Source organism: Echeneis naucrates, chromosome 3 (assembly GCF_900963305.1).
Source record: "Echeneis naucrates chromosome 3, fEcheNa1.1, whole genome shotgun sequence".
Classification (NCBI taxonomy): domain Eukaryota; kingdom Metazoa; phylum Chordata; class Actinopteri; order Carangiformes; family Echeneidae; genus Echeneis; species Echeneis naucrates.
The window spans coordinates 10,088,635-10,103,886 of NC_042513.1; the positions used below are offsets into that span (position 1 = coordinate 10,088,635).

The following is a 15,252-nucleotide window of genomic DNA, read 5'->3' on the forward strand; positions in this document are numbered from 1 at the left end:
AGAGGGAAGCCACCACACTTTGATACTCTATAGATCAATCCAAAGCCAACCCTGAAGGTATTTGGAAAAAACTTGTAGCAGGCTTGGGGATTATTTTTAATTTCCTAAATAAAATGTAATGTTGGTGTCTTGTTCACTAGTTTTTTCATCTGTAGGCAACTCTGACTTAATTAATGTATCAATAGACTATTTATCATTGTCTTTAATCCAACTACAGGCTGTAGTAACGTGTATTAACATGCATGTGGTGGTACATGCAAGTATACTATCAGTGAAGCTGTAGTGTTATGTAACAGCTGTCAGGTCATGTTCTTATCACGTTCTGGAAGAATCCAGCCGTTATCTATTCAGGGAGAATATACTCAATCAAATGCTAAAAATTAGTTATAATAATTAAGACATTGGTTCAAAGAGTGTCATAAATGTTTGTGATTTGTGGTAATATAAGTAATTCAAAAGACAAATTCAAAGCACCCAATACAATAACTAGTCAGGTTGATTGACTTCTTTGTACTTGATTGTAAAAACTAACAATGGTGTGGTAATGGTACAATCGTGTACATGTGTCAAAGTAATATGATATAGTAATATAATGTGCAATTTTAAAAACATAAACCTTTTAAAAAAGAAAACAAGTTAATAAAAAACCTTTGGACAAGACAAAATAGTAAGCGACAGATAAATGACTAAACTGAAAATAAATAAATATATTGAGATCATTTTGGTTGAACACTGATAAACTGATGTAATGAGGGTTAAACCATCGGGGCGAGGAAACTGACTGAAGTTGAGCTAAGAATGTGGCGTCACAGGTGGCTTCGACCAATCAAAGAGCAGGTATGCAAATAAGCGCTTCTTGCAGGAAGTGGAAGCGGAGATGTCAGAGCTGCTGTTACAAAACTCGGCGCTGTGAATCAGAAGGCGTCTACACCGGGCAGACACACAAAACAAAAACCAATGAAAGGCCACGGATATGCAAACAGCAAGGAGCTGAATCTTTCCCCCGTCCTGGCTGAGGTGAGCGCGTTTGTGTCGGTGCTCGGCTGATGCTGCCTCGGTACATTGATGATGAACGGAAGAAATCCGCCCGTTTAACGTGCAGGAGGAAAAGCGATTCACGCGTATTTCCAGAGGAAAATCAGCCGGATCGTCCGTGTGATGCTGAAACGTGAAAACGCGGTGCTAAACAAACCTGGGTGGCCAGCGGACTCGTCCTAAAGCCGACATGTTTGTTTTTTTTTAAATCATTTTCTGAACTGGCAGGGCGGCTGGCCTTCTCTGGCCAACACCACACCGCTCCTCCTCCTCCTTTCTCTCCTCCATAAATACACATCGTTGACCTCCTTTTTTTTTATTTTACAACACGGCAAACGGCACCTAACCAAAGGACACTGTGTGAGTGGTTTGTAAACGCGTCCCTTGCTAGTTGTGAGTCTTGACAAAGAACGGAGAGCTGACAGTACCGCTGGTCGTTGTCCGGCGCTCAGCCGGTAAACGGCAGCGTGTGGTCGGGTACGATGAGCAGATCCTCCCGGTGACAGACACGCTGGCTCTGCTAGCTGTGTGCGTAGATGAGGGGCGGCTTATTACGGTGAAGCTAATCCAAGCGGCGTGAACATGTTGAATGAGTTAGGAGTTAGTTTGTGACAGGACACAAGGCAGAAATAACGTCGGGATTTGCATCTGTCGTTAGAGCCAAGACAGTTTGTGTATGTAACTTTAGGATGTGCATCGTAGCAGACGTTTCTTACAAATGTCCGGCATTTTCTAGACCAAACAAATCGGTGATCGATTGAGACAATAGTCAGCAGCTGGATCAATAAGTAATAACACACTGAAGAGGAATTTGTGGTACGGCTTTTACAGAAATGGGGCAGTGGTCCAAGCTTGATATTTATAGTTTTTCTTTTTTCCTGTGTGTGTCTGTCTCCTCTGGACTCTCTCTGTTCCTCAGGTTTGACCACATCACTGTGACTTATCGTCAGACTTTTGGATCAAGAGAAAATCGAAGGCCAACTTGAGCATATAATGCAAGTACAATTACAACCTTTTTTTTTTTTAACTTGCTTCATTTTTTTCATAACGTGACAAAGCAAACATCCTGTTTGTTCAATTCTGTACCACAACTTCCCTGTTTTAATTTGTTTTGGCCTTTCTGTCCTTTACACACTTTATGTTTCTTGTTCTTGGATTTCCCAGCTGCAATGAAACTGCTTAACTTTTAAAACGAGTAACTTTTTGTATGCTTATCAGTATAACTGTTCAATGGATGCATCGCATATTAGCCATGCTACTGGTTTAATCCTGGAGTGTCTGCTGAATGTAATGATTTATTTAAAGTAAAGCCAGCACTTATGTATTCTATGTAGCCAGATTTCCAAACGGTGCTGTGTATGGTGTCATGTAATTAAGGTGGGTGTATTAAGTAACTTTTTCTGGCTGTGTTGTGCTCTCACTATATTTTTACAGATCTGTTCCTGCACCGCCTTTGGCTCAGAGAGGAATATTTAGGTCAGTCAGACACCAATGGATATTTCGCTGTTTTGTCTGCTTTGTGCATTATTTCATCTCCAACTTCCTCAAGGTCAACTATGAACTATGAACTTGAGAAAATAATTATTTATTTGAGTAATGTATACATCCTGAAAGGGAGTTTGTTTACACAATGCCATTGTAATTGCAGCAGCCACGTGATATATTTGTTTCTTGAATTTGACTTTCTCCGATGAAAAGAGAAACAAGTGTTATGCCCTGTATTTTGTTTTTCAGAATAATCATGAGCACCCATGAGTCAGACGTGCACACCATCTCTCCGGAGTTGCCAGCGATGTTTGATGGCATGAAGCTGGCAGCAGTGGCCACGGTGCTGTACATCATCGTCCGCTGCTTGAACCTCAAGAGCCCCACCGCGCCGCCAGACCTCACCTATCAGGACACACCACTAAACCGCTTCCTTCTGAAGTCTTGTCCTCAGCTAACCAAAGAGTGAGTTGTACTCTCACATCAGTGTCTGTCATTTTAGGCTTCATCCTGGACATGGTTCTGCCACTCAGACATCTGAGGCTGCAGTGAGGGTAGCAGTTTGTTTGGTGGTAATCCCATCTGTTCCACACATTTGTGGAAGAAATTTCTGGCTTTACCTTTAGTACTAACATGAATTAAACACAAGGTTGTATTTTAGGGGTTATCCCAAAGGTGGAATAGCTTTTTCCACAGGATACAAATATAGACTCTGTCAACACAGGTCAAGGAGATTTGCATTTATGATTATTAGTCTCCACTCCAGGACAATTCTGATCTCTATGATTTGAATATTCCACCTGTGTTTCTAATAGCAAACCATTAGTTTGTAAACCAAGTTAGCAATAGGGCTCTAACACCCTATAATTTGGGGCAAAACCTCCCCCTCCTTTTTAACAGTGTAAACTTATCTTTTTCTCTGAAGGAACATTGCTGTTGCTGTAATACTGATGAACTTTCACCTCTGTAGGGCGACTCTCTCCAGAGCTCCATCACAAGTCTCCTGCTTATGTAACCAATTGTTACAGAGCCCTTTTGGCCACATGGATGTTTATATATCTGTCTTGTATATTACCCCTTCCCTCCTGAACAGCCATATTTCATTCACAGAAATGTATGCCCACGTGCAGTTTAACTAAGATAACTTGAACCTTGACTTTGTTGCCACTGGTGTTGCTACACTATCATGTCATCGAAAAGTAATGTTTATAATTCATAAGGACACCCTGCTGTGTTGTAACTGGGATCAATTACATAGCATAAATCATAGGAGTGGTGTTGTGAGTTTAACAGAGTCACCAATGTTCTTGCTTGGCAATATTTACACAAGGGTTTGGCTAACATAGAGGAAGATGCATAACATGTTGTTTTTCCCAAAACACATCTTGGTATAGTGATTCTTGGAGAAAGATTATGTCAGTACATTAGATGTCAGTTATTTTATTTATTTTTCTCCTCCTATTTCTCCTGAGATTAATTAGGAAAAATAAAATAGAATTGTCATAGATGTGACTCAGCAATCTGTATAGGAAAGTGTTTAAGAAAAAGATTTTAAAAACTGAATATTTAAGCAACAGTGATGATGCAAGATGGTTAAATAGAATTTAGCATTAACAAGAGAAAATTCTTATAAAAAGTCAGGAGAAATAAAACAAATGACAGCAATGAAAGCCATCAGATGGCTTTAAGTCAACATCATGTAGTGATGTCGCCCCTTTTTTTTTTTTTTTTTTTTTTAAGTAAATTATCAGGACTAGCCATGTAGCCTTTATTAATTGTTATCAGCTTTTTTTTTCCAATATCAAAAGCCTGTGACATACCTGGAATTTGATCTGGACTTTAGATCTTAGCTGTGTCACACCAAACTGATGCATCCGTTTCTGGACTTTGATCTGAACCTCTGATCTTAGCTGTATCAAACGAAACTGATGTATCACTTTCCTGTTTCTCTTGCCTAATATCTATGACGCAGTAATTCAGACATTTTATCAGAGGGCGGCATTTATTTGTTTAAAAGGCAAACTTTGTTTTAAATTTGAACAATACCCCCATGCTTCCTCAGTAAAAAAAAAAAAAAGAAAAAAATCTGACCTGTATGGTATTTTCTGTTTTCTTTGCTCTCCCGTGGATGAACTGGATGAGCAATAAGGTCATCCACGTCTTATAGTCATCAAGACATAAGCTTCTAGAGTACCTACTAGAAAAGTGTGGTTAAGCTTCAGATACCATTACAGTCCATGTTGCAGGTGATTACAGTGTCGCTAAATAGAGTCGAATCTCTTACATAAGACTGTTTTCTTGGTTCAGTAATTTTTGGAGCAACAGTGAGAAATGAGGAAGCACGGGGTTTAAGGGGTTTGGTAACTGTTGATGTAACTGAACCCTTTGGTATCAGCAGCTGTGTCCTGTCTCTGTGTTTTGGTCTGCATACTGTAAACACAACTAGGTTTAGTTTACAGTTGTGCTAATGTTGTCTATCCCATCTAATTACCCTTAGTATGACAGATGCTGCTCTTCCTTTTTATTAAGTCTCACAAGAGAAAAACCAGATAGTTGGTTATTGAAGTGAGGCAGAGACACTCAAATGTTTGTTAAGGAATTTAAAAACATTGGGAACAAGTCAGATTTGTCCTGTAGGAGCATGTGTTTGCAGATAGAGTCTGGTTTGTTTTAACTGAACCTGGAACCGGAACAACCATAAATGATCTATCTGCAAATAGTCTGGAAAATCTCTATATTGACAATGTCACATTAACTGAACATTAATTTATTACCCATTTATGTCTATAATATAACACAAAACACAAACCAACAGTTGTTTTGGCTTTTCTCTCAATAGCAGTTAATATCTGCATTGACTCTAAGGTTACACTGAAGCAGCTCTCCTTAATATGATACAATGAGCGATAAAAAGACAGTAGCTTGTCAAGTTATTCTCAAGCATTTGGTCTGTCAGTGTGAAAGTGAGATGGTGATTCATGGTAATACACAACATAAGGCACTATATTTTAGAGGTATATTATATAATCCAAAGACTTGACTCCTCCAGCTAACTCCTACTGAGGTGTCATTGGAATTCAAGTTAACATGCTCAGCATAATTTAGCAAAACATAGCAACAGACTGACGTTAAACATTGATGTCTCTTCAGAGCAAGGAGAGATTGTTCAAAAGCTGCGACTGAAGTGTGAATTTGTATGCAACCGTGCCAAAATGTTCGTCACTGTCATAAACGACCAATGCAAATGTATGAGCACAGGAGAACATTGTGTTGGAGTTATTTGTAGGAGCTAATCTTGTGCTTTTACTGAGTGCATTAGAAGAGTAAGTTCATATTTGTACACCAAATGTAACAATCGGATCCAATTTTGTGCTTTGCAGGTACATTCCTCCTTTACTATGGGGTAAGAGCGGGCACCTTCAGACAGCACTGTATGGTAAACTTGGTCGGGTAAGCTCGCCTCACCCCAGCGGCATCAGAAAGTATTTACCTATGCAGGACGGGGCCACTGCTACCTTTGACCTTTTTGAGCCACTGGGGGACCATCGAACAGGAGGTATGGCATTTGATCAAGGTCTCTTTATCATACTTTTTTTTTTCTTCTTTACAGTAAGAATATAACGCTTTGTGGTGAAGCGGTTTGGAGAGTACCAAACACATGGATCTCATGTGCAATATTTTACTTTCTACTACTCTACTCCCCTTATTTATGCTAATGTTTTTCTCATCTGTCCTGTCCATCTGCCACCAGGTGACATCACTATGGTGATATGCCCTGGCATTGGTAACCATAGTGAGAAGCATTACATCCGGACCTTTGTGGATCATGCCCAGAAGGACGGTTACCGCTGCGCTGTGCTGAACCACCTGGGAGCTCTTCCCAACATTGAGCTTACTTCTCCAAGAATGTTCACTTATGGTGAGCTCATGGAGTTGTTTTCATTCACTTTTTCATAGCAGTATGTCTAAGAATGACATCCCAGATTTAAAAATGTCATAGAGATTTAATCATCACATCAAATACCGCTTCACTTCACTTCACTTTTGCCTGATTCCATCTTTATATTACAATCTTTGTTATTAGATTTTCATATATTATGGTTTCTTCAAAGATGGGTGGTTTACTGTCATAATTTGATTCAGATAAGTCGCAGTCCAATATTGTTTCCAGTTAAACGTAACATGATCTTCTGTTTGACCCTGAAAATTAGAGATTTTAGACTTTTAGTTCATTTAAAAGCTCAGATGGAGAAATAAATGTAATACTCAGTTAAAAGCACCTTTAACTGGAACTTATGAGCAGAAAAAAAAGTGTCAAACAGATGTATTAGCCACTATTGATGGGTATTGGTACTTTTTCTCTTACAGGGTGCACATGGGAGTTTGCAGCCATGGTCGGTTACATTAAGCGGGCATATCCTCAGACCCAGCTGATTGTGGTTGGTTTCAGTCTAGGTGGAAACATTGTATGCAAGTTCCTGGGTGAGAACAAGACGAACCAGGAGCGAGTGCTATGTTGTGTCAGTGTCTGTCAGGGGTACAGTGCCCTCAGGTTGGTTGTTTTTTTGTTTTGTTTTGTTTTTTTTCTCTCTCCTGTCATTTAAACACATTGTATCATCAAAGCCCATTTATTAATCTGGTAGATGATTTAAACAAATGAAGTATAGATGAAGTTCAGTTTTCTGTCACTCAATGAACCGCTTGCATACTTTCATGTGAAGTCCATGTTTACCAAACAGCTGTTGAGTCATTCAGCTCTGCTGTTTTTTGTTTTGTTTGTAATTCATGCCTCTGCATTTTTCCTTTGTCATTTTAACAAATTTGGGTCGCACATAATTAAGATAGATGGGTTGTAAAAATTTTTTAGAAATTTGTCTAATGTTTTAAACTAGTTCATCTAGTTTAGTATTCTTCTGTCTTTTCTTTGTTATGTATTTTCATGATAAAACTTTTCACTTGATTAGAAAGTAGTAATGTAGAAAGAACGGCTGTATAATTTGATGAAGTGAACCGGCTCAGACTCCTGTATGGGCCTAGAATCCACACCCTAGCCTGGCCTTGGCCCTAGAGGGTGGGGCCCAGTGAGGTTATCAGGATTAGCAATGGCAATTTCCTTTTTGTTTTCCATATCCATGACTGTGCTTTTGTTGTGCATGTGATCTGGCAGGGTGAACTGTAGCTGTGTTATGTTTGACTGTGTGCATTGTGCGAAGAAGAAGGCAAAGCAACAGTAAACAGCGTTGTGTGTCTAATATAGGTTAAAACTCATCTTTATTACTATTATCAACTTCATCCAGAATGATTTATTGATAGGGAATGAGAAAAAGAAAATAAAACAGGCCTGAGGCCCAACCCAGCCCTTGAGCTCACAGGGCACCAGGCACCGAGGGCCTCGGGCTTCAATGCAGGCCTTTTAAACTGGCTGTTTAAAAAATGTCCAGAACCAGCAATTATTATTATTGCATTTCATGTAGGATGAACCAATGTGTCATAATATTTTATTTACCAATAGTGCACATGGGTGTTTTTAGAGGGGGCTGCATTCATTGGGCAAGAGCCACACCTTCTGTGTTTGAGGTGCAGTCAGTGTCTCCTGAAACAGGACTAGGACTGTTTAGGGTTGGGTGTATACAGGTAGAGGAACATGTTGGGCTTGAAAAACCTATTGTGATGGTGGATTAGTTTTTTCCTTGTTTGACATCTCCTTTCAAAACAATTGCATAGGTCTAACTGCTCTGGTGCTTCAGCCTGTCTGTGAGCTGCATATTAATGCCTGACACTGTTGTTAGTGTGACAGGCTGCACCAAGCTAACTTCCTGTGTATGTGTCTTTATCTCTCAGAGCTCAGGAAACATTCTTACAGTGGGATCAGTTCAGACGCTTCTATAACTTTCTCATGGCTGACAACATGAAGAAAATCATCCTCTCACACAGGTATCATTGTTGCTTAAGAGGAAAACCTTTTTCTTTTTTTTCTTTTTTTTTATAATGTATCCGCATTGCTTATTTTCATGAAACATTTCATTAAACTTGTGTGTTCTGGCATTTGCCAAAGGCATTATGCTTAACTTCATAACACACCATATTAGAGACAACGCGGTCTGTCAACGTCAAAGTGGAATAAAAACAGCACACAAAACAAGCATGAACAAGAACAGACGAAATTGACCAGGATTCAATTCTGGCTGGCTCTAATTAGCTTTCAGGCAGTTCCTTATTGCTGTATTGCATTAGTAGTTAGGTAATTTCATTTGTTTGTCTTCATGTGTGTATTTTTAATTGTTCCAGGAACAGTCTGTTTGGTGGAAGCTCAGTTAAAATGATAGATGCAGATCTCAGTCGGCTGTACACAGCAACTTCCCTCATGCAGATTGATGACAACATCATGAGGTATGTGCAGAAGCAGCTTCAGTAAAGTCACTGCTTTCAGTACTTCAAGAGAGCCCCTGTACCCGTATTTAAGCTTATACTCACAAATGTATTCATCCATTTGTTAGTGTTGAATCATCTGAAATACACTGTGAAATATTCTCCTCATACAAGTTGTCATATTTTGAATTCATATTCTAACGATTTCTCTTTTTTTGGGGGGGGGGTTGTTCCAATAGAAAATTCCATGGCCACGGGTCTCTCAAAGAGTATTACGAGAAGGAGAGTTGTGTTCATTATATTCACAATGTAAGGCGTGCCTTTTCATATGCTTCAAATCAGATCATATATTGTCTCTCCTGTTCATCTGTTTAGGCATTTGATGTACTGATTGTTATTTTATGCATTTCAGGTTAATGTGCCACTGCTGCTAGTAAACTCTGCAGACGACCCCCTGGTTCATGACTCACTGCTCACCATCCCTCGCACACTAGCAGGTAACTAACAGTGTGCGTCATGACAACAGCCGATCTACCAAAGCCTGGTGTTGTTAAATGCTTACAAGCTGTCTAAACCATCTTCATTTTAACATTCCTTACATTATTCTTTTTAGTGGCCACTTACCCAATAACCTGAACACAGCAGGTGGTGTCAGATTTGGTCCTCAAAAATATGTCTGCAGTCTCCAAACGCCTTTTGATATAGTTTGCTCAGGGTGTGGCACAGAGGTCAAGCCTATAAGTAATGTAATTTTCTTTTCTTTCTTTCTTTCTTTTTTTTTTTTTTAAGCAGCAACTGTAACACTCACTGACACAGCTGAGGAACCCTCTATCTGTTTGTAGCGAGTTTAAAATCTTTAAAAACTCTTAACATCAAAGATTTTAGCCTGGAAAAGCTGACAGTTCCTTGTATTCACATATCGATACACATAAAGAGGCAATCTGCTGTTTGACTGCCTGCACTTGTGCTGCTGTTCTCTTAAGTCCAGGCTATATTTACGCTTACTGACCACTGTAACTATTTTGGAAAAGGAAACTCACTTATCAAGGTGATTTAAATTAAATGCGTCCTGCCTGGAAGTACAAATGACTTTACTGACAGGCATCTCATGAGAACCACACTTACTGAAAAGAGGATCAGCTGCCCCTTTGCTTTAAAGCATGATGCAATGACTCTGAAACCTGACCACTGGGAAAGCACTCAACATAAGTACACACACTCTGCCTGGGCTATAATTCATTTAGATTAAAAATGTTTAATAAGAAGAATTTACATCTGAATATTAGCTTCATGGAAATAAAAAATGTGGCATTTGGTGTAAGAAGCTGGCATCCAGGGCTGTTCCTTTTTTATTGCATTCATGTGCTGAATGTTACTGTGACAGCATGTTAGATTAGGGTTGTCTGACTGCAGCTCTCAGGAAACGCATAACGGGTTTTACAGAGTGGAACAAATTCCAGCAAGAATAACTTTTTTGGCCATATGTTTAGCTTCAAACCTTACGCGTCTTATAAGTACAAGCTGTTCTTTGGACCGTCCTGTTCCCACCTGTCACTCTGGTGACATGGTGGCTGGATGGGCACTCAGTTGTCACAGAGTGCATCAGCAGCTGTTGTGGACAGCACACTGTAGTGAAAGCCCTGTGGGATCTTAATCGCTAGTCGACCACATCAAACTCCCCCACTAACCCAGATGAGAGCTAGGCAATAAAGACATCCTGTCCAATCCCTTTCAGAAGACCACCCAGCCTCAGTGTCTGCAGCCAAATCAGATTATAGCAATGTAGGAGTGACCTGCTTATAGAGTTTCAGGGTTTATTTTTCATGATGGATGAAGTCATATGAATGGACTCATGTTTCTTTTTCTATAGTCATATCCAGAGGAAAAACAAAGATGCAGTGTAATCTGTGGTCATCCATAGATTTTTAAAGCATAGAGTCGATCCTCTCCTGTCAGTCATCAATGGTTGTGCGAAATGGCCGAAAATGTTCCTACATCATGTCCTTATGGTGCTTTAACATCTTATTCCAAAACAGTTGTTGCCTCCACTTTCCAAAACATTTTGGAATATGGCTGTACTGGTTTGCTCCCATATGACCACAGCGTTAATGAGGTTCAGTATGGTTGTAGCCTGAATAGGGTGTATACTGTAAATACATTTATCATGGACCTTTTTTTTTTTTTTTGTCCACGAGGGCATAGATAGCTGAACGCATAATTTTGTCAATGAAAACACTTGCTTTTGTTTGTGATGGGTATGTAATTTAATGGCAGCAGTCTTAGCCACCATTAAATGTGTCCAGCGTCAGTTTCCAGATATTGATGAGTAAACATTGCTCAGAAGCCTTATTACTGTGTGCTGTGTCACCCTTCAGCAAAGAAGCAGAACGTGATCTTCTCCCTGACGCTACATGGAGGCCACTTGGGCTTTTTCGAAGGCGCGGTTCTCTTCCCCCAGCCGCTCACCTGGATGGACAAAGTGATTGTGGGTTATGCCAATGCCATATGCCAGTGGGAGAAACAGAAACCGCCATGCCAAAGTGGCCACCGGAGTGAGAGCTCCTGTGCAAAGGAGAAAGCTTAATGCTCTGACTTGTATATCTCTTTCACTCTGTCTCTTCCCTCTCATCTTCTCCAACGCCACTGTCCCAGCACTGAGGAGACACCTGAACTAAACCTTAAACTCTTCTCCTGCCTTCTCCTCTGGTGCTACGTAATGCCACCGACACAACCTTCTCCACGCCTTTACCCCGATTCCCCTTTGTGATTCCCCTCACTTCGAAGTATGTGAAGGTACAACAACAACTAACTGCCTTTGTGTTCGTTGCTGTTGCGAGAACTTTTACTTCAGACCGGGATCACTTAGTTTCAGTCTATGTACACAACAATGATTCTTGGCTAATTGACATGAGAACCAAATATGCCCAGTGATGATGTTAAGCTGGCATTAAAAGTAAAGTGAGAGCACCACTTTGCATTAGTCCAGCAAATTACAAGAGCACACAAGAAACCTCTTATTTCAGTAAACATGGACTGTGCTGCAGAAGGTGCCCATTTATTGCACCTTTTTAAGAAGCTCATTGCTTATCACCACCAAGGCCACACAACGTAGTCTGCTGTCTGAACCAGCACAGCATCTTTGTATGTATGTAGCTCACAGGTGTAGTTTGTATGTCTATATGCCCGTGTAGACTGAGAGTTAAGGACCCCCAGTGGAGCTCTTGACTTGTGTGTTTGTGGGATCCAAATTCTCTGTTCTTGGTTTTTAGGCCCTAATGATGTTCGTGGGTAGAAATAGTAGAAAAGGAAAAGGAATATGATGATGGGGTTTTACAAATTATTTCCAGCTCATAACATCCTCCTGATATGTTTGAAGGTTGAAGGGAAGGTGTTCAGTGCTGACCAGACACGACCAGGGATCAACCCCAGATGAGATTCATACTGTACACATTCCCTTGGTCACATTCTATCACTTTTTTTCCTATCCACTTTAAACCCTATATACCACAATCTGTTCTTTCCTCTGTTTAATTTGTTCATTGAGCTGCAGGCATGGAGATTATTTTAGTTGAACTGCCCTTGTGACAGAGAGGAAGAACTAGAGGGAGCGAGGATGATAACGAGAAGTTAGATGACTCATCTGTTCCCCTTTCCGTCTGCTGTTGGCGTGTTTGAACCCTCTTACTCTTTTGTTTGCCTGTGATCAGCTGCAGGTACAGCACAGACACAAACCTACTGCCACTGCCTAAAGATTATTGGTCAACCCTGTACACATGTTCCACTTAATGGAAACCCACATTTGTGCATTTTTCAACATATGCTCCTGCAGTTTTGTAACTTTGCAGGCTGCAGAAATGTTGTCTACTGATTTGTTAAAGGGAACGTTTTTTGTTGTTGTTGTTGTTGTTGTTGTTGTTTTAAAATAATCCGAGCTGTGAGGTGTGATGAGTAGGAGGGTTGAGGATTCTGAGGCTAAACCAAACTTATTTTTGTGGATTTTTTTTTGTAAGATACTGGTGATATTTGTGTTGTATAATTAGATGTAGAACACTGCAGCAGTATGGATTTAACAACTAATATCTCAAATTGATCCCAAACCTGTTGATAAAATCTTACTAGACTTCATGGACCTGTGGACTTTTGAAACCCTGAATCTGACTGAGAACTCGCAAACTTTAATGTGAGGGCTTAGATAGCTGCTTCCACAGCAAAGTCCAGCCAAGGAAACATGTACTCTGCTTATGAACACTGTGATGAGGCACGTGGGTGGTTTGAGATAACATCTTCTCTTCTTCATCTTATGGCTTGTCTGTAAAAGGGATTCATCAATCCAGTTTTATCCCCAATAGTCAGGGAATCTGCCAAAGCAAGAACGTATCTGATATCCACATTTCAAATATGCACACTTCCCTGAGTGTGGAACCGTAAAAGTCAAATGAGATCCGAGACCATCGTGGTTGTAAATCAGCGCTCTGCCATGAAACAATGAATGAAACACTAAACTCTCTAGAGATTGACAGTGAAATTGTATTGAACTCACTGGCATTTGTTGCTTTTTGTTGGTGTGTCTGAATTTTAAAGATGGTCACTGCATTGGTCAAACCACAGATCACTGTTGCCATCTGTTGTCAAGGAGACATAACTACAACTGCCAGTGAATGATGGTAAACCTCCCATCCACCAAAGTGTGATTATACGGTTCATGGATCCCTCTGTCCACAGCTCTCATGTCGACAACAACAAGCAGTCACGTGTTTTAGATTTATACTGACTCATAAATGAATCAGATTGGTTATCAATAACACCAGCACTAACCCAGTTTCTGCAGTTAGAGCCATTTGTGTTCTTTTTAAGACGTTAGCCTCCCTGAACTTTGCACAAAAAGGCAGGTTTAGAAGTGTTATTGGGATGTCTTTTTTTTTTTTCTAGTCAATTTTCTTTTTTTGTACTTCGTATTGTTATTATGACGTTATTGTGCAAATGCATCAGAGTGTGAGTGCCGATGAGTAAGTTTGTACTGCGTTGCCATCTCACCACCTCTGTTTGACTAAAAACCAAAACTTCTTCACTTTAACGATGAAAGAATCATAAAATACATATATAAAGAGTGTATATTCAAATATTTGAGGGACCAGGGATGAAAAATACAGGCAATAACCAATCAGGGTGGGATTTTCTTCTCATGCTGAAGCTAAAGTGACGGAAAACAGTGTCAAAGTCTATTTGAATGACATGTTTTACTGTGCTCATATGGTAATGCGCTCCTCTGTGTTTATGCTAACCCCAGTGCTTCAAGCATCTTTTTTTCCAAGGCTGTGGGCTCATGTTTAATTGTTTGGCTGCTGATAAAGATAAATATGGACCTCTTAATGACTGAGAGTATCTGTAAATCCAAAAACAAATCCTTGGATTGGAATGGTGTTTTCTCCTGAAAGTTTTTTTTTTTTTTTTTTTTTTTAAATGATATTTTTTTCAGCCTAAGCAAGCAGATGAGAGCCCATGGTATATTTACCTACAGTAACCATTATACAGCTTTACTTCTGTTTTTAAAGACATTCTGATGCTGAAAAATGGAGAAAGAATGCAGGAGCACATAGTCACACAACTTTATGTATATTGAACACTGGGTGTTTTTTGCTGGGGAAAAAAACAGTGGTGTGAGTGATCTTACTACGTGAGGAAATGTGGTTATTGTAATCCAAAATAAATTATTTTCTCAAGAGAAAGCCAGTTTTATTTTCATGTTTTGTTTTTTTTTTTGTTTTTTTTTTTTATTTGATGTATACCATCACTTATAGCTAATCTGACTACTTGACTATGGGATTTTAGGTTGTTAGTAAATGAAGCCCTCTGGTGGTAAAAATACAATCGTATACATTTGGAGTGGCTGTTCCCTTTTGAATAAACTGTCTTATTGAATTTTATGAACATGAACAACAGCAACATACTGTGAGGTTCACTTTAAGTGCTGTGCTTTTGAATACTCGAATACAAAAAAACATGAGTTTAGATTTTGTGCATGCGTTTTAAACCTCCCAATGAAAACAGAATTGGCTAAAATCAGGTCTGACAGCTCTATGGGGACCAGCTAGTTTAGACTGGTTATCTGAACCTCTCATCAGGTTAGCCACAAAACATGAAGACACACTATAAAAATGACAACGCTTTTAAATCTACAGACAAAAAAACCTTTATTGAAAATTCCCAATCCAGTGCACAAATTAGGGTTTGCGGTACATCAGGCATCTGTGTTTAACAATACGAGAAAGACTGTCCACACAAAGGGCGGTTTCTATGGCACTGCATCAGGAGACTTCTGCTCCTAAAACAACAAATCAAATGCAAGTGTATCCATTGAGTTTT

General features: G+C 39.7%; 1 protein-coding gene across 2 annotated transcripts; it reads left to right on the forward strand.

The window, feature by feature from the left end:
* The first annotated feature begins 872 nt into the window (after positions 1-872).
* Positions 873-14,619, forward strand: LOC115041482 (monoacylglycerol lipase ABHD2-A). Of its 2 annotated transcripts, none has more exons than XM_029498945.1 (12): positions 873-1,017; positions 1,955-2,030; positions 2,470-2,511; positions 2,770-2,985; positions 5,901-6,076; positions 6,272-6,439; positions 6,889-7,072; positions 8,362-8,454; positions 8,809-8,910; positions 9,129-9,198; positions 9,302-9,386; positions 11,265-14,619. In XM_029498945.1, the coding sequence occupies exons 4-12, from the start codon at positions 2,777-2,779 to the stop codon at positions 11,471-11,473; spliced, it is 1,296 nt and encodes a 431-aa protein (XP_029354805.1). In that variant the 5' UTR covers positions 873-1,017; positions 1,955-2,030; positions 2,470-2,511; positions 2,770-2,776; the 3' UTR covers positions 11,474-14,619. The 2 variants fall into 2 exon arrangements, with proteins under 2 accessions (XP_029354805.1, XP_029354806.1); XM_029498946.1 differs by lacking the exon at positions 873-1,017 and adding an exon at positions 1,167-1,395.
* The last annotated feature ends 633 nt before the right edge of the window (positions 14,620-15,252 follow it).